General features: G+C 39.7%; 1 protein-coding gene across 1 annotated transcript; it reads right to left on the bottom strand.

The window, feature by feature from the left end:
• Positions 1–373: 373 nt before the first annotated feature.
• LOC108879531 (thiamine transporter 1) lies at positions 374–8740 on the bottom strand. Its single transcript, XM_051077263.1, has 5 exons — positions 8549–8740; positions 5468–6203; positions 1891–2083; positions 808–949; positions 374–517 (listed from the first exon to the last, which is right to left on the bottom strand). The coding sequence occupies exons 1-5, from the start codon at positions 8738–8740 to the stop codon at positions 374–376; spliced, it is 1407 nt and encodes a 468-aa protein (XP_050933220.1).
• Between the last annotated feature and the right edge of the window lie 19228 nt (positions 8741–27968).

Raw genomic sequence — 27968 nt, 5'->3', positions numbered from 1 at the left:
CCAACATCTGTAAAAGATAGTGAAGTACTTTTTTCTGTTATTTAACTCTTAAAAACACACAAACAGAATAACACTACTGTGTTGAGATTAAACCACCACAGAGCTGCCATGTAGTATTCTTGTTGTTTTATATTGTACAGGTAGTGTCCTCTAGTGGCCACATGTAGGGATTACACTTCCACTATCTGATTAGTATTGATCAGTTAAATCCTTCTGATGACAGACTGAAAAATGAATTAACCAAAGTCACTCGGTGATGGATTGAATATCTTGATGTACATGAATGGACAGTGTGTCTAACAATTATTTCTGTAGCTGCTGTAGTAATTGAATATGGAAGTTATGGGAGTTAATATACATTGTCAGAGAGTCTTCACACACTGGAGGCCTCTGGCAGGTTGGTAGCTCTCTCAGCCTGGTTGCCTGCAGCGGGCTGTTTCATGTTGAGCACAGTATACACACCTCTGACTGTGAACAGCAGGGAAATGGCAGCAAAGTACGAGGCATAGATGACAAACTGAAAAGAGAAGTGAGGATGGCTTAGAAATTAATGAATTTACTAATCAATTTATTTTGTTTCTTGTGGTCTGGCTCCCTCTATCATCACATCATCACAAGTCCTTCAAAAAGCAGAATTTTCATCAATACTGTTCAATGTGTATATTTAATTGATTTATTCAGCACATTTCTCTCTCTCTCTCTCTCTCTCTCTCTCTTTTTTTTTTACTTATGTTTATGTTATGTTTCTCAGTTTATAATTTATTGTGAAGCTCTTCATGACCTCTGTTTTATAGTGTTCTGCAGTACCTGCGAGGTGATGGTAAGCTGTAGAGAACTGGTGTTGATGACAATGGCAGTGAGGACACTCTGGAGGACTGTGCCCACGAAACTGTTCACACCAAATACCAATGCATAACGCTTCCTGTTTAGTGTCTTGGCTATCTGAAAACTGGCATACACATACATGAGATGCTAAACAGTAAGTTGAAAGTGCAAATACCATTTCATTCAGTTATATACATTAATATTAAGGGTGTAGAGTAAAGGACCTACAACAAATGATAAAGAAATTTAGAAACAACATGAATCACAATAGGATACATTTTGAAAACTGCTGTCATGTCTAAACCACCATTATAACAAGATAAAGAGTCTGCAGCCATGCTAATTCCCTCTGTAAAGTTGTAACCAGCTTTATCATTATGATGCTTTCAGCTAAATACTAACACCAGCAAGCTTACATGTCCAAATGATAATGCTAACATGCAGGTGTTCAGCAGGCAATGATAACTATGTTCACCGTCATAGTATAGGCTGTTAGCATAGCAACATTTACTAATTAGCAGTAAACACAGTTTAAGTAGTTGAGGCTGAGGGAATGTCATTAGTTTTGCAGGTATTTGGTCTTTCACAAAACACTGGACAAGTTCCTCTAACTTTTGGTGTTAATGGGGGATGTAATTGAGCTACATCATACTCAGTGTGGAAAAATGTTTCATGATCTGAGTAATTAGCACAGCTATAGCCTAAATTACCCAAGAAATAAAGTCCAAATAAAATGCTAGACCAGCATGCTCAATGGGTCCGTAAAGCTATTCTGTCATTAACTGTGCTACAGTAACAATAAATATAGTTAAGATTTGTTTGGACTTTAACTATATTCTTCATTCACCACACAACCTTAACAGCCCATAATGGCTCACAGGGCACATCTAAATGTGTTTAAAATACAAAACATCTTTTGATGATGGATATATGATTAGCATCATATATTTTTAATTCTACACAGATTCGTGCATCTGTCTACACATATACATTGTATTTTTAGACTTAAACAGTGGTGCCCTGTGTATACATTAGGCTGCTGGCATGTCCATAATCTATTCTTACGTGCAGATGGTGGTGAGCTGCATGTAAACAGTTTTAAAGAGGATGAAGCATGTGTAGCTGATCCAGATGTTGTCACTCAGGTCCATCAGGAATATAGCCCCTGCAATCAGGAGTGTGAAACCCCCCAGGATCAGCTCCCCCCACACAGACCACTCCAGAGACATGTGGCCCACAGCAACTGTGGCTGCAGCTCCTGTGAGAAAACATGATCACTGTTCATGATCACACAGGAGTAGCAAAACACAACAAAGAGAGAGTTCAGAGACCAATACATAAACTGTTTAGCTCTTGGTCAGGATTTTTTTTAATTTAGCCACACTGTGGCATTAACTTATACAAACAGAGAAACACAATCTCTCCCTGCTCTGTTTAATAAATTTAGTCATGGAAAGGCAATAAAACTCAAAGCCAACTCAAACATCAAGGTTTACTTACATCTGGATGAGAACAGAAATTAAGATATGGTGGTAGATAAGTAGTTTATCGACCTTTCCTCAATGTATCACATAGTCTCGCCAAAGGTCACTTATTTGAGAGATGTCTATGAATGATGGAAATATGAGAAATCTAAACTAATGTCCAACATTAACATCCTCCACCAGTTAAACTCTGAGCAAACAAGGCATTTTGGAAAGTGATGTTTCTCATTTCAGCCACAGGATGGCACAATTAGGTTCTTTTAGCCCACAAGGCTCCTCTCACCACATATGAAGCAGTTATGAGACCTTTATCCCTGTGGATAGATATAAAATTGGGGACTCCAGACAGAGAATCTTTGGAGTATTGATTGTTTTAGAACACTTGTCTCCCTTATTTCAACTTCTTTTTATCCCCTGACATTCTCTCCATCTCCTACTCTCACATTACTTTAACTTCCTTGCTACATATTCATCACATGTTCTCTCATAACTACCACTGCCTTGTCAAACCTTTCTTGTTATTGCCAAAGGCTGAATAAAAACTAAGCCTCAGTGCAATTAGTGTAAATAAGGATACTCCTAATACCCTTGAGACATGGATCCATTCACTCAGAGCTATTTATCTAAGAGAGGCTCTGTATAATTGCTTCACTCTTTTAAATGTGTACATTTCCTTTGATTCCTTGTCTATTCCTGGTCAGTCAGCTTTAACAGTCCTACATAAACACCACCCAGGCCATTCTGTGTGTATTTAAGATGTACTTAATCAGTCCCCTGGCTCTGATTAGCAGAGGGGGGTCAAATGGAGACTGAATAATTAGACCAGTTTCCACAGCAGTGTCAATTGGAGGCTTAGCAAGGTCAGCAAGAGCCGGCTGTACAACTTCATAGAGAGGGATCAATAATGCAGCTGGGCTCTACAGTATGCTCATACTGCAGGAGAGCATGTTAAATACCACATTGGTGGTAAAATCTCAGTTTAATTGGATAACTGGATTATATAATTGAATCCATGTTAAATCTGACATCGATATGAATCTAGAGAGGCATTGTGACTTCAGATAAGGTTAGATTGTGGTTTGGTAAAGTATAGGGAACAATAGTGAAGGTTAATAATCCTGCCTCATGCTTTAAATCAGTGTTGACTTTTTGAAAACAGTTTGGTTAAAATTAGGGAAAGACTGAGGTTATGGGAAATAAATTATAGTCAAGGTTAGGCAACTACAACACTTTGCTATTGTTAGGGTAAGATCAAAGAGATCTTAGTTTGGTGTACTCTAGTTGCCTGTGTTAAAGGTCAGATATACTGTACATTCATCGATGACTCAACTGCTAAACTCTGTTAGGGCTTTTAGACACAGTGCAACAACAGAACCACCACACTCTGAAACCTATTATTTCCACTGGCTTGCACTGTGCCATGATGGTTTGTTGCTGCTTTGAGCAAAGTACATACACAGCTAGTTGCACTTTGACCAATATTACAGAAAAAGGTTCCAAGGATCATCCTCTGGGCATGATAGATTTCAAATGCAATTTTGTTCTTAGTGTTGAGTGTTTGGCTTTTCACAGTGATTAGATAAAACCATACTGTATTTGTGTTGTATGTGGGGGGAGTGAATTTTGAATTGGCACATTGAGCTTTGAGTTTATAGCCTAAATCTAAATGACAATATATTCAGTATGCAGTTTCATGCAAAATTAAACCTCAAACATAGGATATCCCTGACCTGGGCAAGGTAATGTCCTGACTGAAACTATGTTCAGAATAGACTATGCACTGACTTAAATAGATGTTTGATGTGTAAATGACTTGCAATTACTCCTTCAGACCACAGATAAATGGATGGGTTGAGGTGCCCTGTAACTACCTCTCCTTGAAAATCGCACTGCACAACACAATATAACTGATCATAACTCAGTTTGTTCTGCATACACATTTGGTTTTATCTTAAAACTAATGAGCTACTAAAAAATGTTGTTTTCAAGCTCCAGGACATACAGTTATTAATATGCTGAATATGAAAATAGTAAATTATTTTGTGCTTTTCCTCCATATTTTATCATGTTGGTAATCCATATTCATGTTCTCCCTATCGGTTTTCACCAGGTTTTTTCCTCAGGGATGTTTGCTAAGTGTGGAATACAGAAAAATACAACAGGATTCTTCAGGGAAATATCAGACATGGGCTCTACAGCTTGACTGCTTGTTGGGCAGAACCATTTACAAGTGAAAGGCATACAGCTGGATGTGGTTTACACAGAGTAATTGCCTTTGGTTTCTGGGGAATACAGGAATGTATCAGTACTATAATCAATAAAAGTGCACTGGCTGGATGGCAGCAGCTGCTATACCCATCTGGGGATGAGAGCAGGCAATTAAATAGTCTAATTAATGCTGCTTCTATTGTCTGCCGTGCTGCGGGGGTTGTGAAATACTGATAGTATAAAGGGATTGTGTTTTTCTTTCTGTCTATTTATTCAATTATTTTTTGTAGCATAATGTGTATAACATCCATAAGCTTTAATGAAAATGTTTGGACTTGTTTTTACAAGAACCTGAACCAATTCTGTTTAAGCTGATATGTAGTGTTTGCCATTCAGAATTAATCAGATGTTTTAGGATTTGAATAAGAGTTTCTCTGGGGTTTGGACTGCAGCATTAGACAGTCACATGTGAAATGTGGAATGTAGCTTGTTTTGATCTTTTCTGCAAGAAACACAAAACTCCAAGGAGCAATGAGTGGTGGAAAAAGTATTCAGATCCTTAAAAAAGTACCAATTCATATTTTCTATGGCTTGAATGTCACTTGTAGTGACAAACCACAGAAAATCACCTAACTCTGCAGTTCCCCTCAGATCTATACAGAGCTTTTGGCATCTTTAACTTCTTATTTTGGATTTACAGCTAACACCTTCACTGTTTTTGATTCACTCTCACTGCTCTCAGAGAAGTCTTCTTCCACAGCCTGGAAATGTTTTCAGGCCAAAACCCACTGTACTACCTGGCCAGTACCAAAGTGCAGACAGACAGAGTGAGTGGAGAATTTTGCAGCTCCAGAACCTGATATTTTCCTCAGGAGGAGACCAAAAAAAGAGCAAAAATTATAGGCAGTAGCAAACTTAGTGGCAAAACAAATCAGTGGTGCATTAGTTACCTGACAATGTACTGATAGCATCCACTCCTCCATTGTAGGCTGTGAAGTTATGGGGCTGCACGTGTACCCAGAGGAGCTGAGTGTAGGCTGTAACCTGGTAGAAGCCACACCTCCCTGTAGCTGCCCATATGCAGAAGAAGAGCAGAGCCACAGAAGAATAACATTTCTTACAGTCCAGTATGAGGCCTCTGAACATCCTCCCAATATGCTTAGCAGTCATCACCCTCTTCACCTTGTTGTTAAAGTCCTGACTGTCTGAGTCATGAGCATCCTCACTTGAGTTTCCGTTAAGAAATAAGCTGGTCTTAGGCATGGGCAGGAAAATGGAGGTTATCAGTGCCATGGAGACAGAGATGAGAGTCACAAAAGCTAAACAATACAAGGACACCCCACCCAAAGACACTAACAGTTGAGCCAGCAGGGCACCCACAGCGTAGCCCAGCAGTATGGCCCCTGTGACATAACTGGTCACTCTCTGATAGTAGCTGGCATGGACCACCATGTAAATGTAGGAGAAATAGGCCACATCTGCTGCTGTGGCAATGCTGTAGATGAAAAAGGCCAACTGAGTTGAGCGGACCCCCGAGCCAACTAGTACCAGCAGAAATGCTGTGACATAGGTGAGCCCCTGGAGGATGATTACAGGCTTGTACCTGAGGAAGTCTGTCACCAGCAGGACTGGGATGAGTAGAATCAGACTGGAATAAGTCCACACTGGATACACTTGTCTAGTCACCTGGATATGGAGTAAGGCAGACAGAGACCTCATTATTTTTAGAAAATGATCTCTAACTGCTGTTTGCAAGAGTGAAACATGGTGACAGTAGCACACCAGATGCAGTCTCACCTATATTCATTGTTGATGAAAAATTACCTCTGCATTTACAAGATGGAAGAGGAAGCAGCGTGGATGTTGCTCATAATGTGACAAGCTGATACATTTTAATATTATGCAAATAAAGCCAGCGCCATTTGAACAAAATATGGTTCTTAAATTGTTGTTGTCATTAAGTGGTTTTTTGTGTGCCACTTTGGCCTTGACGGAAATAATATTCAAAGATGGTTTTATGCAATTGCATCAATTTTACATTTGGAGTCTCTGTCAGCTCCTGACTAATATAGTATTGTTTATGGATGACAGCAGTTGGTTGCTAGTGTTCCAAATGTGTACCATTACTTGAAGTATTCAAAATATTATATATTCTTTCTGAGGCTTAAAGTCATAATCATTAAGATTTTCATGAAACCAAACCTCGTTATTGATTAATATGATCAGCATTTGTTCTGCAAAAGCTGTTCAGTCTATGTACATTCACTAATTACCTCTCTATATGGTGGTTTTTATTTGAAGTGGTGGAGTCACCATTCCCATGCTGAATTCAGATTGCCTATGGGGAATTCATAAGGAAACAATGTGTGCACATAATCCAGAACAAATTTATCTCATTGACATCAGGCACCCTGTTTAGCCACAGTGAGCATATTTATTATAATCAAGCAATGTAAACACATATTGTGGAGGTTGTTCTGTTGTATTTGCTAAAGGAGAGTTGTTGTATTCGACCACACTTGCTGTTACTCTGGTAACTATGGGTGTCTCCAAATGAACCAGCACTGAAATCTTAAGGATTATGCCATTAAATAGTGAAGACCATGAGACACAACTTTCCTCTTGACCAACCCTTTGATACTGTAGGGATTGTGGGACTTACTTTTGTTCAGTTTTTGCCCTTACCAGTATCAGTAGCAACATAATTTTCACTAAGCAGAGGAACTGCCACATTTAGGGCCTCAAAGCTTTTTCTTTTTGTGTGAAATGATAATCATGTGAAATAATAAATGAGATATCAGACCTCAGACTCTTTAAGTGAACAGAAGTGTATATGTATAGGTTGGTAGTAGTCTTCTCTGAAATGACTATAATATTTAGTATTTTTAAAGTGACTTTGTTGGTATGGTTGGAACATCTCTGGAGTTTGCACTTTGTTCACAAACTTAGTTAATTTCTGTAGCTCCATATAAAATCTGAAAAGCCATTCAGCACCACAAGTTAGAAAGGTAATTTGCATCATACATGGTTGAGCATCAAATGAGTACACCTTGAGTGTACCTGCTATAATCTGTGTGAACAAAGCATCTTCCGTCCTGCCTCATGCATCACAAAGTGATTGTCATTACAGAGGTGTGAAGGACCCCATTTAGTTTCTTCTTAATGCCAGCAGTGAGGCATGATACTGTAGAACCTCTCCTGTTCTCCTCTGGCTATACCAAACTTTACTTCAGCATTTACTTCACAATGCAAGTGTAGCAGGCCTATTGTTGCTAGTCTAGTTTGTGCTTACATCAGATTGCTCTGGTTGCACATCACTTTATCATGTATGGCATGAAAATAACATGTTGGTGAACATGAAGAAAAGTAATGAATATTACAACATGGATCCTCTCAGATGAAATGTTAAATGATTAATAGAACATGTGATTACTTCAGATGAGTAATCAAGGATTTCATAAATCAGTCAAATGACTCTATCCTAAAGTATACAGTGTACAGTATATAGTCTGTTCATATTGTCAGGTGTAATGAGCCTTGTAGCCTCTATGGGATGTGAATAGGGTCTTATATATCAGTTTTACTATTTTGCTGTTGCTTTACTCTCTTTTCTTTTGTTAAAGAAATGACAAAATGAAAGCCAGAAAAACCTACGGCCATGGCAACTCTTGCACGCTCTTGTTTTCAACTATGTTAGAAGCATAGTCATCTGAGTATTAGTAAGTCATACTTGCAGGGAAATAACAATATGAATTATGAATATAATAATATAATCATTTGCAATTAAAAAACTAGTAACTGTTGTTCTGGGTATACAGATGAACAAATATATTCATGTGTAAATTTCAAATATACCTTGAAACCAAACATCCATTTATTGTGCTATTCAAATTTACATAACTTTGTTTCGATATAATGACATTATTCATATTATGTATATTAAAACATAAACAAATAAGCTAATCTAATAACCTGAGGCTTCCATCATCGTACAGCAGTCACATATTTCATTTCATAGCTCAGTACCTCACCTGCTCGGTGGTGAGGTTCTTGTAAGTTCCTGTGAGAAATTCTGTCATGAAGGGCTCTATAGGCCTCATCATGGAGCAGAAACCATAGATGCAGAGCAGCACAGTGGGGCCCACCCATCCAGCACAGCAGGGCATATAATAGCCTCCCAAGCAAGGTCCATAGCCACACTCCCCGCTCCAGCAAAAACCCATCGTTCCTCTCCAGCTCCCCAGGGATGTCTTGCTGTGTCCGGCGAGAACACAGTCTAATTTAGGCAGTTTAATCTGTTGAGATATGGAAGCCCCCAGATAAGGCCAAGGTGAGACGGACTGTGAACACCAAGTCACCTGCTTTGCCATTGTTGTTTCTCTCCTCTGAAGTTTTCCTGGCTACGGTGAGACAGGAAAAAAAGTAAGGCTGTGAGTGAAGATACATTAAGATGAAATATGAGGTGGTGAGCCCCTGGGGCTCCAGCAGGTTATAATAAATACTGTCTCCTCCTCTGTCTTTATACAAAAACACCCTCATTCCTGCAGATATTGAGGAAGGGGTGGAAGTCAAGCAGAGGAATATGTATGAGTGTGTGTCTGCGTGTGGGGGGCAGGATGGTGGTGTGTACACCTGCACTGTACGCTAGACTGTGTGCCTGTTTAGCTTCTGCCACCATTAACCAGTGGAGTCCAAAACAATCTGAATACCGTCAAATTACATTTACAAATTATTACATGCATCTTTTTAGACTCCTTAAGAAATCAAATGAACTATAGACAGTTGGACACGTCGCAATATCATTTAACGTATCCAAAATTTCAATTTTCCAGAGTACCTCATCTGATCAGATAATCTGACATTCAACATTTTGTCTCCGTGACTGTCATTAATAAGACGTCCCTAACTTTAAAGTCAGTTTGGAGTTTGCCGGGTGTCTTGGCAGTGAATTCTTAATACTTAGGGAAAGAAATAAGCAAGGCAATCATTCCAGAGATGAGAATTACTGTAGTCTGTAATTTAAAATATCCAGCGGCGAATTATGACTCACCAGTGGGGTGTCAACAGAAAGCTCTGCCTCAGCTCAAACTGTCAGAGTGTCTCCATTACTTAATTCTCAACATCAAGGTCACAGGAAAGAAAATATTATTCATATTCATGTATTTGGCATTTCTGGTTTAATGTTTTCAGATGTGATGTTCAGTGACGGTGCTTGGAGAAAACAGATACAGAAACAAAATGTACAATTATAATGGTGTTTTACCAATATGATGTTCTATTCTATTGTTATGAATAATGTTCCCTTTTGGCCTGTTTTTTTTTCTTTTTTTTGTCAGCACAGGAAATTACCTTAATGTACAATGGATTTACTAGTTACACACTGATGGAAAACGGCATTCTTGATTACGTATATAACTGCAATGTTCCATTGAAGGAGGTGAAGGCTTTTTGTACTGCATATACACATTACAGGCACATGGTCAGGGTGGATGGTGGACACACAGGAATTCACATCTAGTATCCAGCACTTGGTTTGTTTTAGGCAAAAAGAGCTTTGGTTAGGATAAGGGAAAATTGCGGTTTCTATAAATGTGAAAAAAACAAACAAACAACTGTCCCTTAACCAAGTTCTGTAAGCTCACATACATCAATATGATATATAGTTAATTAATATTTTTGTCTATACAAGTGAATATTATATTTCAAGATCTGACACTGTAGGACGACAATAAATAAAGATGTTGGTGAACATTTAGCAGAAACATTCAGTATTTAACATTTTGCTGCTTCCCTCATGTTAATTCAAAATGTAACTTGATTAAAAAATGTTGATTGGTGTTACGATTCTCTCAAAACATATTTGCTGTTGCAAATTAGCACTATATAAATGGATTTTGTAGGATACCATGTAGGGATAAATGAGCTTTAAAAGGCCCTCGTGAACATCTTACTGTGAGCATATTTGCTCTCAGGTCTCAGATGTTGTTCTCAGTGAAACTTCCTGAATAAATACAGCTTAACTGCCTAATAGTGGCTGTGTAATTGATCCTTTTTATTTTTTTATTTTAATCTCTCAGAATAATATTTGATCTTTCATCAGGCAACAGTACCACTTGAGCCTTTCATGCATTATTAAAATATTTTTTGGATTGCTATGTTCCTATTTGTACCTCACCATGTAGAATGTTTTTTTTTTTTTTTTTGAGTTTTGAAAGATAAACAGGTCTTGATTACTTCAGGTACTGTTCATTAAAGGAGACTTCCTTAAATGTTTTAGTGTCCTCCCCATTCTCATATCCACCATCACCTACAGTTTCTCATTCTGCTAACTTTTCTCTTTCCATTATAGGTTTTGGATTCATCAAATTATACGATAGGGTTGTATTGCTATTAATAATTGCAGTGCCAGTAGTAGCATCAGCAACAGTACAAGCAGCTGTTCCTGCACCTGCTGTATCTTGCATCACAACATATAAACCAAAACTTCATTGAATTTGATTTTTTTTTTCTTTTGCATATTTTTAATCTTTGCTTATGTTTCTCATGTACTAGGGCACTATTTGCACAGGTGCAATACATCTGTTTTTGCTATGTTTAGAGAGACATGCCATTGGTTATTTGTTTTTGTTTTTAAACATCATTTATACATCTATAAAGTTATGTTCACCTCATTTTTCACCAGAAAGTCAAAGCTCACTCTACTCTCTGGACTTATTAGACTCTTAATCATCTCTGACCTGCCATCTTATTCCTATCAATTTACAGCAGACAGAGATGGACCTCATTCTCATTTTGAGGAGTCAGACTACCTCTTTCTTTTTTTTCTCTGTAATATTCTCTGGTCTGTGCTGGAACTGAAGTGATGATCAAAGTAGCTATCCTCCATCTCCGCTTCCTTTCTATGTTCGTGGTTAAATATAGTGATAGACGGTCGCACATAGTTGGGGGGCCGTGGGAGGCGACGGTGGGTAAATGTCGGAGATTGCCTGCTGTGCACAGTAGGGCCAAATGGAGCGCCGCATGGTGAAGGACATCTAAAGGCTCATGGCGCCTTATTCATGTGTGTAACCTGCACCAGCTCAGAGAGAAAAAAAAGTCCTTAGAAGAAAGTGTATGGAATTTGATTTTGGTATGAACGTGGACTGAGATTGACACTTTGTTGAGAAAGCTCTGAAATACCTTGGCTGACCCTGTTTGTTCAGAGTTTAGCCCCACAACCAAGCTTTTACAGAAAACCTCACTGTAACAGCAGAGCAAAGACCCTGTACAAGAATTATGTTTCACCTTTGTCAAAGAGAAATCTTTTACTACATATTATTGTTCTCAACAGCACTGCACTTGGGTTATTCAATTCCCTGTCTGTGCACTTGCTTAATATTTCAATTAACCTATTTATCCTTTCCTCCTCATCGCTTCTGAATTGCAGCATCTGACATAGTGAGTGTTCAAAGGCAACCCAGATGCATTGATTCCTAACGCTTCACAGACCAAACCCCTCTTTCCACAATCTCCTTTTTTTTTCTTACTGGCAAATCATATGAGGCTGCTGCAGTCAGGAGCTTGACTTTGAAACAAACAGTGTGTGTGTATTTATGTGTGTGTGTGTGTGTGTGTGTGTGTGTGTGTGTGCGTGCATGTGTCAAGGGGGAGGGTTTATACTGAGGTGTTTGTGAGGCTCAGATAAGCATATGTGTGCAGTGGTTCGGCTGCAAAACAGAACTCCTACTGTGTTGAGCTGATAAGACGTGAAAGTTTGATGCGTGAATGTGTGTGTGTGTGTGTGTGTGTGTAAGTTTTTTTCCCACCCTCCATTATGGCTTTTGTTGATTTCATTGGACAATGAGTTGTACTTATAATAAGGTGGCTGAAACTAAGTTTAAAAGACAATAAACACAAACACAATACAATCCAACACCGTTTCCATATTCCCTTTACTGTGAAATACTTAGGATTCACGTGAAGTACCACTTAATTTGAAAGTGCAATTTTGATGTAGTTGTCAACAGAACATTCAGCAAAGTGTTACCTATTTATTGCTCAATGAACCTGTTATGGAGTTGCCCTACACCAATATATGTATATATGAGTGAGCACACTATATACTAAAATACAGTAATAAAAGGTGTTAAGATAGACCTAAGGAAAACAACCTTGGATTTTTGTTGCCCATGTTGCCCAGATGGTAATCAAGCCTTTTTCCCATTGCCTGTGTGTAATTCTAACCTAAGCATGAACCCAGATCTATACTGCACACACACACACACACACACACACACTGTAGACAGCATTTCACTGTATTTCAGCTATGATACAATCAGATGAATAACAGTAAGTAAGACTGACAACAGAGCCTTAAAACATGATGCTGGAATCCTCCATCTCAAGTGTTTAAGGAAGTCTCTGGACCAGCACTGAAGTCCGACCATAATGATTAACCCCACAACACTAGATGGAGCTGTTGCTTCACCATACACCTGTAACACCACTCTTCATCTCTGTGATGCAGGGTGTTCATGACACATTCCTGACAATTTTGACAGCCTCAGCCTCAGACTTGTGAGAGCTGCAGGAAGAGCAGCACATGATTGACATGCTGATGGACAGACAAACAGTGAAAACCTCAAAACCAGCTGCCCTTGCCATGGGGCCATCTGCTGCTTCCTGTCTAATTGGATGATGAGTGCTTCGATTGGAATGTGGGCTTGGGCTATGTTTTGAATTATCCTCTGGCTTTTTAGTGTTTCTATACAGTAGCGATAGATCTAGCAGAATTAGTAATAGGACTGGCAGTACAAGCAGTACCGGTCGTAGCTATATCTGACAACAGCTATGATCTATTGACATGCTTGCAGTGAAGATATAACTCAGTCCACAGAATCATATAAAGAGCAGCATTGCCAGCTTACAGCTAAGCCCCTTTGACATTTTGTCCACTCAACCATGGGGTTACTTTTCCTGACATTGTAAAGATCCAGGGTTTCACAGGATGTAGAAATAATGTAGAAAAAATCTTATCTTCCCAACTCTGACCAGAATCTATAATATGATGGACACCTCTGGACAACTGGACATCGCTGCTATGATCAATACCAGAGAAGATATAAATCATACAGTAGAACCAATTTGTGACAGGGGCAAATTCCTGTTTTTCACTCTACCTGTCAAATAGATGAAAAAAAAAACTAACTTTTTCATCAAGTATTCTGGTACAGCACTGTCTTTGGCAGCCCTGATGAATAACAGAAATATTTTCTTAAGACACGCATAAATAGGGGATTTCAGTTTCCACTGGAAAGACAGCCATACCAATGATTCAGGTAATAGCCAAACAAATCAATAAAGATAGGAACATTGTGTTGTGTTGGGAAGTAAGGGCTTCGAGCACAATGAATATGGTGGTGGTGGGGAGTGGGGAGAGAAACTTGTGGAATTCAAATGTCACTGAATATCAATATATCAAAGGCACTATAAAGCTCACAAGGCACTGCTTTCGATCGACACTTCACATTTGAGCCAAGTGGACCTATGGCTGTCAGCACTGAACCCAACCCTGTGACATTTAAAAGGGGAAACAAGGAGGGTTTTCACTACCCCATCGCACAAAATGACAGTAATGTCTCCGGGTGTGTGTGACAGGGATGATAGCTGTAGCTAGAATTTCTTACATTCAAAACTCAACTCTCTTGGCCATACTTGTTATTTTGGAACAAGAAGCCCAGGGCCGCTTCATTCATTTTGTTTACAAGGTAGTTCTGTTCACCATCATGGCAGGTGAAAGCCTAACCTAGACTGCAGCGGTGGGGTGTTCCCAAGGCAAGGAAATAATGTGAATAGCACACGAGTCTGAACTGCCAAGAGAGATGACTAAGCCTCCTGTGCAAAAGGCCTTTTTTTATTCTAGTGGTAGAGCATCAAGTGAAGAGTTTTACTAAAGCAAAACTTTATTAACAAAAGCAAAATTCACCATTAGTTTAGCATATCAGCATGCTAACATCAGCTAACTAGCACTAAACACAATGTATAACGGATACTGGAGTGAATGTCATCAGTTTTGCAGGAGTTTGGACATAAACCAAAGTACTGGGCAAATAAAAAAAAAAATTACCCGTTGAAGTTGTTAAATGGAAATCTATCTATTCAGTTCAGTCATTATCCTTATAACTGGTACTTGGTAGGTTTCAGCAATGACTCCAGGAATTAAGAGAAGCATAAAATGTACTTTCTCCATTCTCTTCTGTACAGTGAAATTGACATGTCATAACTTTTGCATTCTGTCACTGCCAGAATGTCACTGTCAGTGTTCACATACTTGGGGGTCAAAATTCATGTTAGTTGAAGTTTCATTGTAAAACCTGTAAAAAAAACAAAAAATACTGAAGAAAAGTCCACTGCCATGTGTAATGTTACCATGTAACATGTGTAACATGCACTGAATGTGAAAGTATAGGTTGCTCAACTCTTCTAAAAAGGCAACTCCAGTGGTGAAGTACAGGCCACCAAAGATCCAGAGGATGGAAGGGGTGAGACTTTTGGAAACATGTGAAGGAAGAGAGATTCCTACTGCTCTTACAGAGGTCACGGATGACTTAATACCACTTTAACAGGTCTTAAACAGATAAATTAATTGGAAAAAACCGACTCAGTACGGTAATATTCACGCCAGTTAGGACATATCTATTAGAAGCCATGCATTAAAACTCATTAGGGCTCGTTTGGAAAGGATGGGAGGTCTTTGGCACCAATCAATCAAGGTCACTGCAAAGATGATGCCATGCCATAGTTGGAGGGCTCTTAGACTGATGAGTGTCAGCGGCTTCTGGTGAGCACTGGAGGGCTAATGTTCCCCTCACTGGGCTCCCCTCCTTCCCTCCCTCACAGACAAGTCCTGTTCTGACAGAGAGAGCTGCAGGAAGAGGAAGGAAATAAAAGCTGACATATCAGCACCCTTTCCACAGCTTGTCAGAGTTGTCCTCTTTTGCCCCAATCCAATACCCAGAACCTCTTGTTCTCCTTTTCTTTCCCTCTACTCTCTCTTTGTCTAGTTTTCATTCCTATAGGATGCTCAGGCTAGCTGTGAAAAGACTGCCTTTCATTAGCTCACTGTGTGGGGGTGTGCATGTGAGAATGTGAGTGCAATGCAATATTTTACACTTTCAGTACTTTTTTACAGATACCTCTTTTTCTTTAGTTCCATTTCTCCTGCTTCTGTCTTTCCGCCCTTTACTGTTTTAATTTCTCCTTTTTATTCTCTCAGCATCTTGCTTTAAGTAATAGATCCAGATTTGTGGGAGTAATCATGGCAGAGGAGGAGGAAGAGGAGTATTAAGAAGGAGGAGGAGGAGATTAGCTGAGCACTTATTTGGTGTGGTAGGATGTTTTTTTTTTCTGCTGCCTTTTTCAGTTCTGAGCACTGCTCAGCCTTCCGTTTGACAGCTCTTATCCAGATCCTTCACGATGCTTCCTTCCGCAATCAGCTAATCATATTCTTTACAGTGCTGTCTTTTGTGAGACTTTACTTTTGGCTCACATCAGACCAGGAAACAGTACTTATTGCTTGTCATTTGGGTGGAGGTCTGAGAGCCATAAGAGCTCAGGCAGGATTTGAATGGCAGTAATAATTGAGATAACTGGTTCAAAAGGCAAACATTTAGGACACTTGACTTGATAGATGAGGACTTGGCAACCAGTTTGTGACCTTTTTGTGTTCATGTGACTGAGCAGATCATAAGAACACTGGATATCTCTAGAAACATGCATTGTTAATTCTAACCTCAAGGCAGTATTCCCAGTAAATGTGCCACTTTGTGTCTTTTCTATTAATCGGCAGTGCAATTTGCAGCCGTTCCCATTAAGCCTTATATGTTAATGGGAAACATTAAAGAAGAAAGAGAAAGAAAAGTCTGGGGAAGATAGTCAACAGTGCATTTTAGGCAAGTGACAATAAGCTGCACTCCACGCTTGATTTAGGTATTAATTATTCTAATGAAAGCCGGGGATCCACTTTAAGGTCAAACCAAGCTACTAGCAGATACATTTGGTATTGGAAGTCACACTGTATGTTAATTAATACATTCATCTGAGAGAGGTGGTGTGCCAAATGTTACTTTCTAATGACCTTGCTGATCAAGTTATTCTTATGTTAGTGTTCTCTCTTAATGAGATTGCATCATTATGAATTAGTACTGTATTATTGGCCATCTGAAAATAGCAAACAGTCAATTAACTCCATGTGAATTGCATTTAAATTACAGATATTGTTGAATTATACCAACCATTTGCTATGTAGGAGTATGCTATAAGTAACTTAAAAATAACAAAAAATATACATTATTTAATGAAAGGAAATGCCAAAATACTAGTGTAAACGTATCCTTGTTTTGGCTTGTGTACTTACAGTATATGCTCAAAACTGTAAAACAATGACTGAATGAATTGTAATCCATCTTAAAAATGTTGTTACTTGTAATTTGGTGAACTAAAAATTGTTTGCTTGGTTGTCATTTTCGTTCCTACTGAGGGAAACAGCCACAGAGACACTTGAAGTATAGAAACCGTTTCCAAAAAATATGCAGTTTTTCTCAGAAAATGGAAAAATATGCTCAGTAGCTGCATTTTTCATATTATACATTATACTTATATTATTATTTTTGTATTTAGGTTACATTTCTTTATTTATTTACATAATTTACATTATCTTTATTTCAGCTTAACATGTAAATAAGCAACACACCATACTTTTTAAACAGCACCCAAGCTCCTTGTAGAGAGATAAAAGATAATGAAACAGTTTAATGTATGTGTATGTGCCCTCACTGCTCCTCCACAGAGACTCACAGCTCAGTTTAAAAATCCACATTATGCTACGTCTCTGGGACTTCTTGACTTGTGAACATGAGCATCTGTGCCGCTGTCAACACTGAGGGGTTCCTTTTACAAAGAGAGAAAGTAGATATGAACTTTGTGAACTTGTAAAATGTTGGTTTGAACTTTTGCACCACTTACAGCAGCGCTAACAGCTCTGAACCAGAATACAGACCCATACCCTGTGCTCTTCCTGAGCCACCTTTTCCATCTTTTCTAATTAATTCTCTGTGGAGCCTCACACCTGCAGGGGCTGGACCAACTCTGCTCTCTTGTTTCTGGCTGCTGGGGACAGTAATAGATGTTCGCCTATACAAAAAGAACTGTCCCAGGTCATGGGGATGGAGGACAGTATAGGATGCCTGAAGCTCACTGTAAGGCCATTTTCACAGTTGTTAAGAGTCCAGGGTGTGATTGTCATCACTCCTTTTGACCTAGCTGGTCAGCTTTGCTCTTGACGTAGTCACTGTTGCTTTGACCTGTGGTTTACTTGGGTCCTGTTGTCAGGTAAGGGCAGCTGTGTTCCAATATTGTCTAGAAATGAGACTGGTGGAGGTGGAGGACCGCCCTTTGTATGACCAAAAGTGGGTAACAAACTTGAACAAAATTACTTTTCCCATCAGCCACACCCCAGTTAAGGTGAATGTGTATGTTTGAAAAGAACTAGTTCAAGTTATTCAACCATGTTGGAAGGCAAAAATGAATGAATGAATGAATGTCTACACTCAAAGGAGGGGTGAAAAACCTGACATAAAAGAGAGATGAGGTGTGGTAACCCTGGGTATCAGGATTGCGTTGCGTAATTTGTGAACACACATTGGGCTGAAGTAGCTGTGTAAAGAATGAAAACAAGATAGCTTTGAGACTTTGATGTTTACGTCAGAAAGGTATGGACGTTTTAACAGCCACTTCAGCTGAAGCATATTGTAGCCTTGAAACAAATCTAATCAAAGTTTAATGTCTGACTCTGTCAACATATTGCATCAGACAGTTCACTTTTAACTTTTTTTTGGATGTTTGCATGCTCTGTTCTTTATGTGTCTAGTTAAGTTACCTTTAAGGATTATTTTGTTTTGCCACATAACAAGGGGAAAAAAGCAAGAATATAGGGTGGGAAACCCTCTTTTCACTACCCTCGTTGGAAAAAAAAAAAAATAGTATGGCTTCAAGTTGGGCTTTCCCTGCTCATACATCAGTTAAATATTTTATCCATCATGTTTTTTAGTTATGAATGCCACTGAAAATACAGACATGAATTCATCTTCTGCGGCAGTATGGATTGGATTCTGATGGCACTTGTAGTTTACTGCATCTCAACTGGAACCAATCACGCACCATGTTGTCCCAGAAAAAGCGTTTATATTACCAATGTTTTAAGCAAACCTCTCCCAGTTTCAGATGAGACTGCCAGTGTGAAAGCGCCCTAAATTTCATCCCCTTAAAATGTTGGATAAAGATGCCACCTTGGCTGCTCTCACTTGGCGCCCAGTTGTTTCTGATTGGAGGCCTTAGAGCGGAGCCAATGAAGCGGAGCGTGTCGTTTGATCTGCCAGGGCTCTGTTCCCTCATCCAGACAGAACAGTGTGAAACATAAAGGCAAAGCCAAAAAAGACATCTATAATTAGTGAGTCAGTTAGGCTTCACCTCTCTCCAACGCCGCTCTCAGCTGGCCAAGACCCCTAGTATAAGCACACAGTCAGTCACTCACACCCATTCTGCCCACCCCCCACTTTAAGATTCATTTAGACTCATGGCTGTGGTTTGTAATTGCCTCACAAGCCTGGTTACTGAGAGCCAGCCTATTAGGAGAGCACCAGAGTGGAACATAACATTTTCAGTTTCAATTAGGTCTATGAGGGCATACATAATGCACGGGGGAGGTTTGGTCCCCTCGGAGTGGTGAACTGATGAACTCATGGGGAAATGATGCAGCAGTGGTCGAAAGAGCTGAGCTGAGCTGACTGTTTGCTGCATATGGCTGTAAGATTTGTCAGCCTTAAGTGAATTAGTGTGTGCTCATTGGAATGTGGAGATAAGTTTGGAGTGAGCACTTGTGTGTGTGTTTGTGTGTGTGTGTATGTCAGTAAGCCATACAAGAGAGGAAATTGCGGCAGACTGAACTAACTGAAATACATTCAAACTCAAGGGGCTACAATTACCTGGTGTGGATTTTAGCTAACTGAAGTGCAGCAGTCCCCAGCAGCCTGGGACCTTCTGTCATGTGATATGTTTCTCACATCTTGTAATCTAATGCTGTTCACTTAAGCAGAATGCTCATAAATGTTCTGAGGTCATCTTATTTCTTATTTGATCATCCCAGACGACTCCGTACATCCAAGACAGGAAGATCCCTGACTTTTCAGCTGTAAACTGGAGTTTGAAACCAGTCTAGAGGTGTTTGGTACATTAATAATCAAATCTTTCACACTGAATGATGAACTGACTGAGTGCTGAATCACTGGTTTCACTCCTCAAATCAGTGGCTCTTTGAATTGGAGCTCACTCATTGCTGACTGAAAGTGGTGACATTTATCTGCTGATGTAGTACGTCACTTCTTGGTCATAAGCTTACTGAAAGACAGCAAAAGCTACAAAAATAACCTGATGTGATAAATAACAGTGCTTGCAGTTGTCTTGTGTTGAACTGAACTGAATGACACAGTTCAATCCAGCAACAGCATGAATCTAAGACAACTGAAGCAGTGCTTCATCATTCTGATCAATGCCTTGATCATTTGTGTGCTTTTAGTACATTATTAATTTAAAAACAAAGTAGCATTTAGCTTTAGCAATGACAACAAATCTTTGTACTGAACTGTGTGGAATTCTTTGAATCAGCAAAGTAATTAATAGTTTCCTCCCTAAGATTTTTAAACACCTAATTTTAAGTTTATCCTAGCCATATCTCAACCAGTTTATCAACCAGTCTTAATAGCCTTTCCATTGGTGCCTAATCTTCCTACCATACATAAATTATACTGTAGATATATTGTGCTGATATTATACTATTAATTAATGGGAAAAAGTGCATTGCAAGTTGAAAAATATCACAGCTAAATGTAACACTTCAAGATCAAGCTTTCCTCATGCATCCATCTTCTTGAGAAGACATTTTATCTTTTATCTACAAAGTATGCCCTCTTTGGTTCCTGTCTTAATGAACGCATCCCTGAAATGAGGCTTGCATAAAGTTTTATGGACTTGTGAGACAGATGCTCTGATTAAATCTGAGTTTGTAATGGCCCTTGGCGCTTAGAAGGTTTCTGCTTCCCACTTTTGACATCGTGCACCCTCAAGCTTCCAACCTTCATATCTGTGCCATCCTCTTCGCCTGCCAGTTAACTAACTTTGCAGTTTCTGAACTCCCTGGCTTTCCCTCACCTTTCAGTCCCTCTTGGCCAAAAGTCTTGTGGATCACTCCACTGACTGTCTCCCTGACTCTTGCATTCTTTCTACCTTCTTACAAACATGATGCGTCAGCCTGCAGCGGTGTTGTAAACTAGAGTGAAAGTTGAGCTAGCACCCATCATAGTGGCTCATTTGTTACCTGACTAATTTTCTGACATTTATTCCTGACATGGTTTCAGGAAGTAGTCTCATGGGACCACTTAGACATGCAAAGCATGGGTCCTGTGACTGAAGGGGGACACTGAGTTAGTAATAGTGCTAGGAGTACATTGTACTTGACATACAGTACACCGTACTTACAGTAACATAATTTGCACTATTAGAACTATTACACTGTCATCTTTATGGTACTACTGGCTGTGACTGTGTTATTTTATGTGTTTAAACAATGGTTTAATCTCTTATAATTTAGTATAGAATATCAATTCAAGAGGGAGAAAAAATAGAAAGAAGAGAAAATTACAAAAAAATGTGCCAAATTAATAAAAAAAATGTGTCAGACTCAGATTTTATAATCATGCCTACTAATCCAATTCAATTCTATTCAATTCAATTTTATTTATATAGCACCAAATCACAACAGAAGTCATCTCAAGGGACTTTTCATAAAGAGCAGGTCTAGACCATACTCTTTAAAATAGGTATTTACAGAGAGACAACAGATCCCACCATGAGCAGCACTAGGCGACAGTGGTAAGGAAAAACTTCCTTTAAAAAGGCAGAAACCTCGAGCAGAACCAGACCCAGGGTCCAGGTCATTATTACAGATTCACTGTTTTCCGAATAAAGTGTTCAATTTGTTGTTTCTTTATTTTATTTTCTTTATTTTATTTAACTTAACATCACTCTGTGTATAATATTGTTTCCGGTGATGATGGACTTGACCACCTCCCATGTGCCATTATTTGTCAACCGTGCACTGGATTGTTATTGTTTCAGTCTCTGTGACACACAAACAACCCATCACTTTAGGTTTAAAATGTGATGTGTGACCATCCACAGGCAGCAACTGACTCTACCAGAGAATGACAACAGGCAGCAGACCTAGTCATCAGCAACGGCGAGCTCTTTGTGTGTGTATTTATGTGATCGGTCAGGCCAGAGAGGCCAAGTGTGGCCGAGTGCCCGCCTCAGCCAGAGCAAACGAGACAAGACAGAACAAGCCATTTTCTCCAACCCCCTCTGGTTACACTCCCTATTTTCACACCAGTCGCCCAGGAATTGCTCTCTCTCTATGAGTGACATCCTGATGGCACAGTGGGCAGCAAACCCAGCAGGCCACGAGGAGGAAGCTGAGTTGAAGCAGCAGCAGGGAGGCATGGGTGAACAAATTAAACGTGAGGCCACAAAGAAGCAGCTGATAAAATATCAGACGCTCTGTTTAGGTTTGTTTAGTTTTGGTAGACCAGAGGACATACCTCTCTTGGGTAACCAGGGATCATGTTGACATCCATCTTGTTTATGTTCATCTGCTGTTGTTTACTCAAGTCAAACACGGACAGGGCTGGGTCGAACATTGTTGTCTCATTGGGTCTCAGAGGTGTACCTGCCCTTCCCTCGACCCTCTTCTTAGCCTGGCTGGCAACAGGTTGTGGTTCAGCTCAGCAAGGTGAGCAGCTCTCAAATTCCCCCCAGGCTGTGTTCACTAGCAAAGGATCATAGGGTCAAGGAACTTGGCTTTACTTTAAGTTCAGACTGAATGTACCGCGGGGTAAATTGTTAAGAACACATTGCCTGGTGTATTACACCGACTGCTGAGAAGGCTGACCAGGTATTACGGCACAGGCTGTGGACTTTCTATTCTATGATTTCTTAAGTAATCCCTTTAACATGGTCAAATTCATTATTCATTTCTTTGTTGTTTCTTTGTGTTCCCAAAACTGTTGCAACAAATACAATGTCATTCTTTGCTGTAGCTTTAAGGTTTTCTTTAATCAGAACTAAGGGGATAGCTAAAAAATGGAAATGTTAACATTTTCATGACACCTGGGTAAGCATATTGCTGATAAAGATCCAGTAATATGACTAAAAGTTCTAGAGCATGCTTCATTTCAGTGTAATAATTACATGGGTTTTGTGTAGCTCTTTGTGTTGGCATCTATTTAACATCAAAAGTTTACCAGGACTGCGTTATCACCAAGATTATGCACTCAACGTACTGGTGACTGCACCTGTTCAAGACAGGTATTAAAGATTCAGTAATCTACTGGACTACCAAGTCTAAGAGGCTGCATCCAGTGACTTTAAGAATGTAGAAACCTTCATAAATAATAGCTGTCCAACAGTCAGTGGATCTTTATGCAGGCTGACTTGAGAGAGAGAGAGAGAGAGATGCTGTTTCTTATCCTATATCTCAGCTGCACAGCTGAAGAAAACAGACTGTAAGAAACACTTGAGAGTCCATGGCCATTTTATGTAAATAAATTAATTACTCTTCAGGGAGCAAAGACAGTCATGGTACCACAGGGCTGCAAACTGTTTGATTGCTCAGAGAGGGGATCACGTTCTCTCTGACATCAAACAGTTACTTGTTTGAGCTCTCATGTTATGTTAATTGATTTTGTTGTTCTGAGTGAAAGGGTGAGAAGGCATCTTTAATCCCCTGTAGTCCATACCCAAGCTGGATTTCGATCAGTGCGCTCATTGATTTTCGTATTTGTAACAAACACGTGGCTGTGTGCGCTGCAAAAGTCAAGCATGTTGGAGAGATGCGTGTACTCAACACTTATTGTATTCAGGCACATATATTCAAAACTTCCTTCAAAAAACCCACAAAATCCCATGCTGAGTCTCAGTTTCAAACTCTCTTTGTTCTTCCTCCCACTCTTTCATTCCTCATGCATGTGCTTTCTCACACACAGAGAGCAACACATGCAAACACAGAAAATAAACATACACACATCATATATAAATCATTAGTATCATATTTGTATTTCCAATTTATAAATTATCAATGACTCTCCTAATAAGCTGTCAGAGGCACTTTAACTGCCTCATAAAGCCTTATTGAGCAGCATGATGTGTGCGTTTTTAATCACTGCACTGAACATCACTGAAAATCCATGAAGAGTTTCCATAGCAATGCAGGTTTTACTCATGAACATTTAGCTGAGCTTCAGTACTGTATATGCAAAGGGCAGACAGCAGTCAGATTATATGCAATAACACAATGTAATGAATAATTGATTTTTGGCTCTCGGGTGAGGGAAGGAAGAGGTTGCTAGGACAACCAGTAAGCACTGCTCTCTCTTTCTCACGCACACACAACACACACACAGAGTTGGTGATATGGCTGTCTAATTTGCCCTGACCTCTCTGTCTCTAGATGCTGCCTCCATGGACAACCCTTAATTGTTTAACTTCTCACCTGGATGGACACACACGCACACACATGCAAAACATTAAGCAAGGCATACACATTGCCCCACATATTTCCTCTGGTGAGGAAAATGCCATTCAACCATCGTATATATATTACAGACGTAAAAAGATGTATATTATTTGTACTGTCTTGTTTTATCTGCTGTACATTGTGTCAGTGTGAACTTTTCTGAAAAGGCCATCAGCATGTGATATGTTAGTAAGCATTTTAATTACAGCTCCCATATTTTGATGATTACAAGGTAATTAGCTGGCAGCAGAATACAGAATGTGAAATTATGGGCTATTCAACTGTGGAGCAGTTGGAAGCTGAGCAGCGCTATCTGGCATTTTTGAGTGTTTGCTTTGTTTTTTTTTTAAATCAAGATTCAACCAACTAGTTTCAGCAGTAGATATTCACTTTGGATCAATGTTAAGTTTACTGGTACAGTAGCAAAAAAGTAGCAAAAATATACTGAATGTATTGTTGCTCTGTAACAATGCAATTATAAGAAAAGAGCTGTAATCCTACGTGTAGCTAATTAATCTCTCAGACTGAATTTGTGCCTACTCCGTGTTCCTTCTAACAAACCATCAGGTTTGGTAATTTAAGGGTGCAAACTGTTGTGAAAGAACAACAAAAGAATAGAAAGTTTAGATTAGTATAGCTTCCTGCCTTTGGGCCCACACACACAAGCTGTAACGATAGAGGCTGTTGCAATCACAGGTTGCCGTTATTCTTGGAGTACAGTAATTCTCACATCCTCGTCGGAGCGCGCGGATGTTGGCGGTTCGTGTGTTATTAATTAGTGAGCTTAAATAAAACATCTTGAGGAGTTGTCAGAGATTGGCTTTAGTCTTGCAGTGAATGCTCTGCTTTGATCTGATGGGTTTAAGACATATTGAATGGATATGGATGACTGGTCCTATACAATTCTTCCATTCACATTTTTCTCTGATTAAAAAGCCCTCCTCAAAGCCCCAGGTTCCTTTGATGCTTTATAGAAAGAAAAAAAACCTAGGTGTGGCTGAATGATGCAATTAGGAGCTGTTCCTGCTTCTGTCAGAGAAAAAAAACAGATGGGGAAAAACAGGCTTTAATTCAGACAAAAGCAGACAGGGACCTTACACATGTCCATATGTGTGCAAGGGTTTGAGATGGCAGTGGCTCTGAAGTGTTTATCTTTCTTTCTCTCTGTCTCTATCTTCCCATCTCCCTCTGTTGTGCCGTTCATTAATCAGCCCTTTATTAAACAAAAGCCGCTTCCAGCACTGCCTAAAAGGTGCATAGATAATCTTGACACAAAGACAGAGTATTTACCCTCTTTACCCTCTACTTCTGCACTGCATGCCGCATGGTAATGGAGGGAAAAGCTCCTGCGGTCTATAAAGACTGATTGAAAATACCAGCCTTTGTAAATATTACATACAATTCTGTTTAATGGTCTTTGAGCTATTGTTCCTCAGAAAGCCAAACATCTGCTGCCAAGTACAGTCTGTGTGGATAGAGGTGACGTGCATGGACAAAATGAATGGTGAGGTGAATTATCCACTGTGGAGAGAGTCTGGAATTTAATTACTGCTGTTTGACACTGACGTTTTTAAGGACACGGGCAATTTTCGAGGACCATTGTCTAACTACTTGCAGGAAAAGTGATACAGCTGAGTCGGGCAATCAAACATCCCACAGCAGAGGAAACTGGGCCAGGATGTACTTTCTTTGAACAACAGACAATTTAGAAGTTATAGTTTACTTGTCTATGGCAGAGGCAAAGAGGAGAGAACACTTGGAGGGGGGAAAAAAATAATAGTGTGTTAAGGTTCGATGTGTATAACAATGACAATGAGGCGTCGAGCTGGAAAGGAGCCCTTAATAGGTACCTGCCTGCCCTGGGGACCACACTTGTGTCTTATTGGTCATCCATTCACAGGACAGCGGCCCATTCTCTTCACCGCCAATCAGCCAATTACAGGCTCCATAACAGGAGGCCTGCTGGCAGCAAGGCAGTCTTTACAAGCCCTGCATCTCAGGCAGGGGAGACGACCCTGTCACAGAATCATAACTATGATGAATACGGATGTAGGTTTACAGCAACGCCACTGTTTCTAGTAATGTGAGGTGGGCGTGAAATAGCCGTTCATGGGGACCAGACGGCAGTGACCTTGTTTGAGGCTTCGGAAAACGATGTAAAATACAGTAAGATGATGAGAGGGGCAGTGAGAGAGGTGTTAATCCAGACGTGGTGAACATTTATTAGTGTTGGTGGGAAGGGGCAGCACTAATGTTGCTTCTCGCTGGCTGCTAATGAAGCCGGTTATGAGGGAGACACTAGTTTGGAGTTGAGGAGAAGGGCAGAGAGGGGGGATATTTTGCTACCTCTGCTTTAATATTCAGTTCTTTTATTGAGTAGCGCCAGTCCATTTTATCCTGAAATTATTAATCTGTCCATTTCAACGAGGCCTAAGCAGATTCTGATTAGCATTAGCTGCCTGCCTGTCTGGCTTGAGTCCAAGTCTCTTTGATTGCTGCTGAGCATCAACGACTTTTCAGCACATTATCTACACCGCCAATGATGCTGATCATTCAGTGACTCTATGCATTTTAATGGCTGAATTTCACCCCATCCCAACATTACAGCATTTAGGTAGTGAGTGTAATAATGACAACACAAAAGTGTGTGTTCTGTGAATGCATGCCAGCCTGTCTGATACTTGGAGCTCTGATATTTCTGATCTGTGCTCAGTGTTATTGGGAACATCAGCTAAATCTGAGCAGGACCCACTTTTGCCTCCAGCACAACCCTAAATTCCTCAAGGCTTTGATGCTAAAAATATTGTCAATATTTCACAAATATCTTAGAGCTGACTGAATAGCCTAACCCACAAGGCGCCTGATTAGCTTGAAAATTTGAGATTCGTGAGGGTTAAAGAGCAAAGTCCAAGAAGAGTCACGGTTTGCATGCACTTAAGTAGCAAGGTGAGTCAGGTTAGTTTTGCTAAACATAAAACATTGTTTTTGTAATCAGGACACTGCATTAGAGTAACCTGATCCTACCTAGACTTGTCCTGGACAGGGTTTGATTTCTTGGCCATATATCTGCATAACTGGGTTTCTGGCTGACTTTGTAGAGCACACGCATGCATGTGTCTGACAAAGACTTTAAGCAGGAAAAATATGGCTGTGACAGCAGTGTGGCAGGATAAAAGGAAAGATCATTACATGTACCGATGCACCCTTATATTCAGAATAATTAAATTCTAAGTTCAAGTAAAAGTGAAAGCTCAGAGGATTGAATCAAACTGTGGGAAATGCCCATCTTTGGCACTAAAGGTAGTTAAGTGAGAAAGCACTTAGAAAATGAATGTTTCTGGCTGAAAGTGTCCTAAAATAGTTGGTGGATGAAAAATGCAAGGAAGACAAATAATAAAAAGCAGAAAAAGACATAAGGCATACACATACAGTAAATTAATATAATGTACAGCACAAGTAAAGAAGTAAAGAGAATTGTCTAGTGTGAGTATTTTTAGATGACCCATTATCTAGTGGAATGATAAAATTAGGATGTGTACATAGCACAGTAGATCACTGTGAGCACATTATTACAGCAGCCTCTTTCATGTACACGCCTTTGATTGCAAACCTATGTAAAGTAATCAGAGTCTACAGAAAACTTGTCTTGTCCTTAGCTTTATGCTCTCATTAGCAGTTACGCTTACACCACCCACAGGGATCTTATTTCATTAAAGTGCGAGTTAGCTAACCAAGCTCATTTGAAATTATTAGCTAGATGACACAGCCCTTGTAGTATCTCTGTGAATACA

The sequence above is a fragment of the Lates calcarifer genome, linkage group LG17, assembly GCF_001640805.2.
Source record: "Lates calcarifer isolate ASB-BC8 linkage group LG17, TLL_Latcal_v3, whole genome shotgun sequence".
Taxonomy (NCBI): Eukaryota; Metazoa; Chordata; class Actinopteri; family Centropomidae; genus Lates; species Lates calcarifer.
This window is presented reverse-complemented; position numbering and strand designations above follow the sequence as displayed.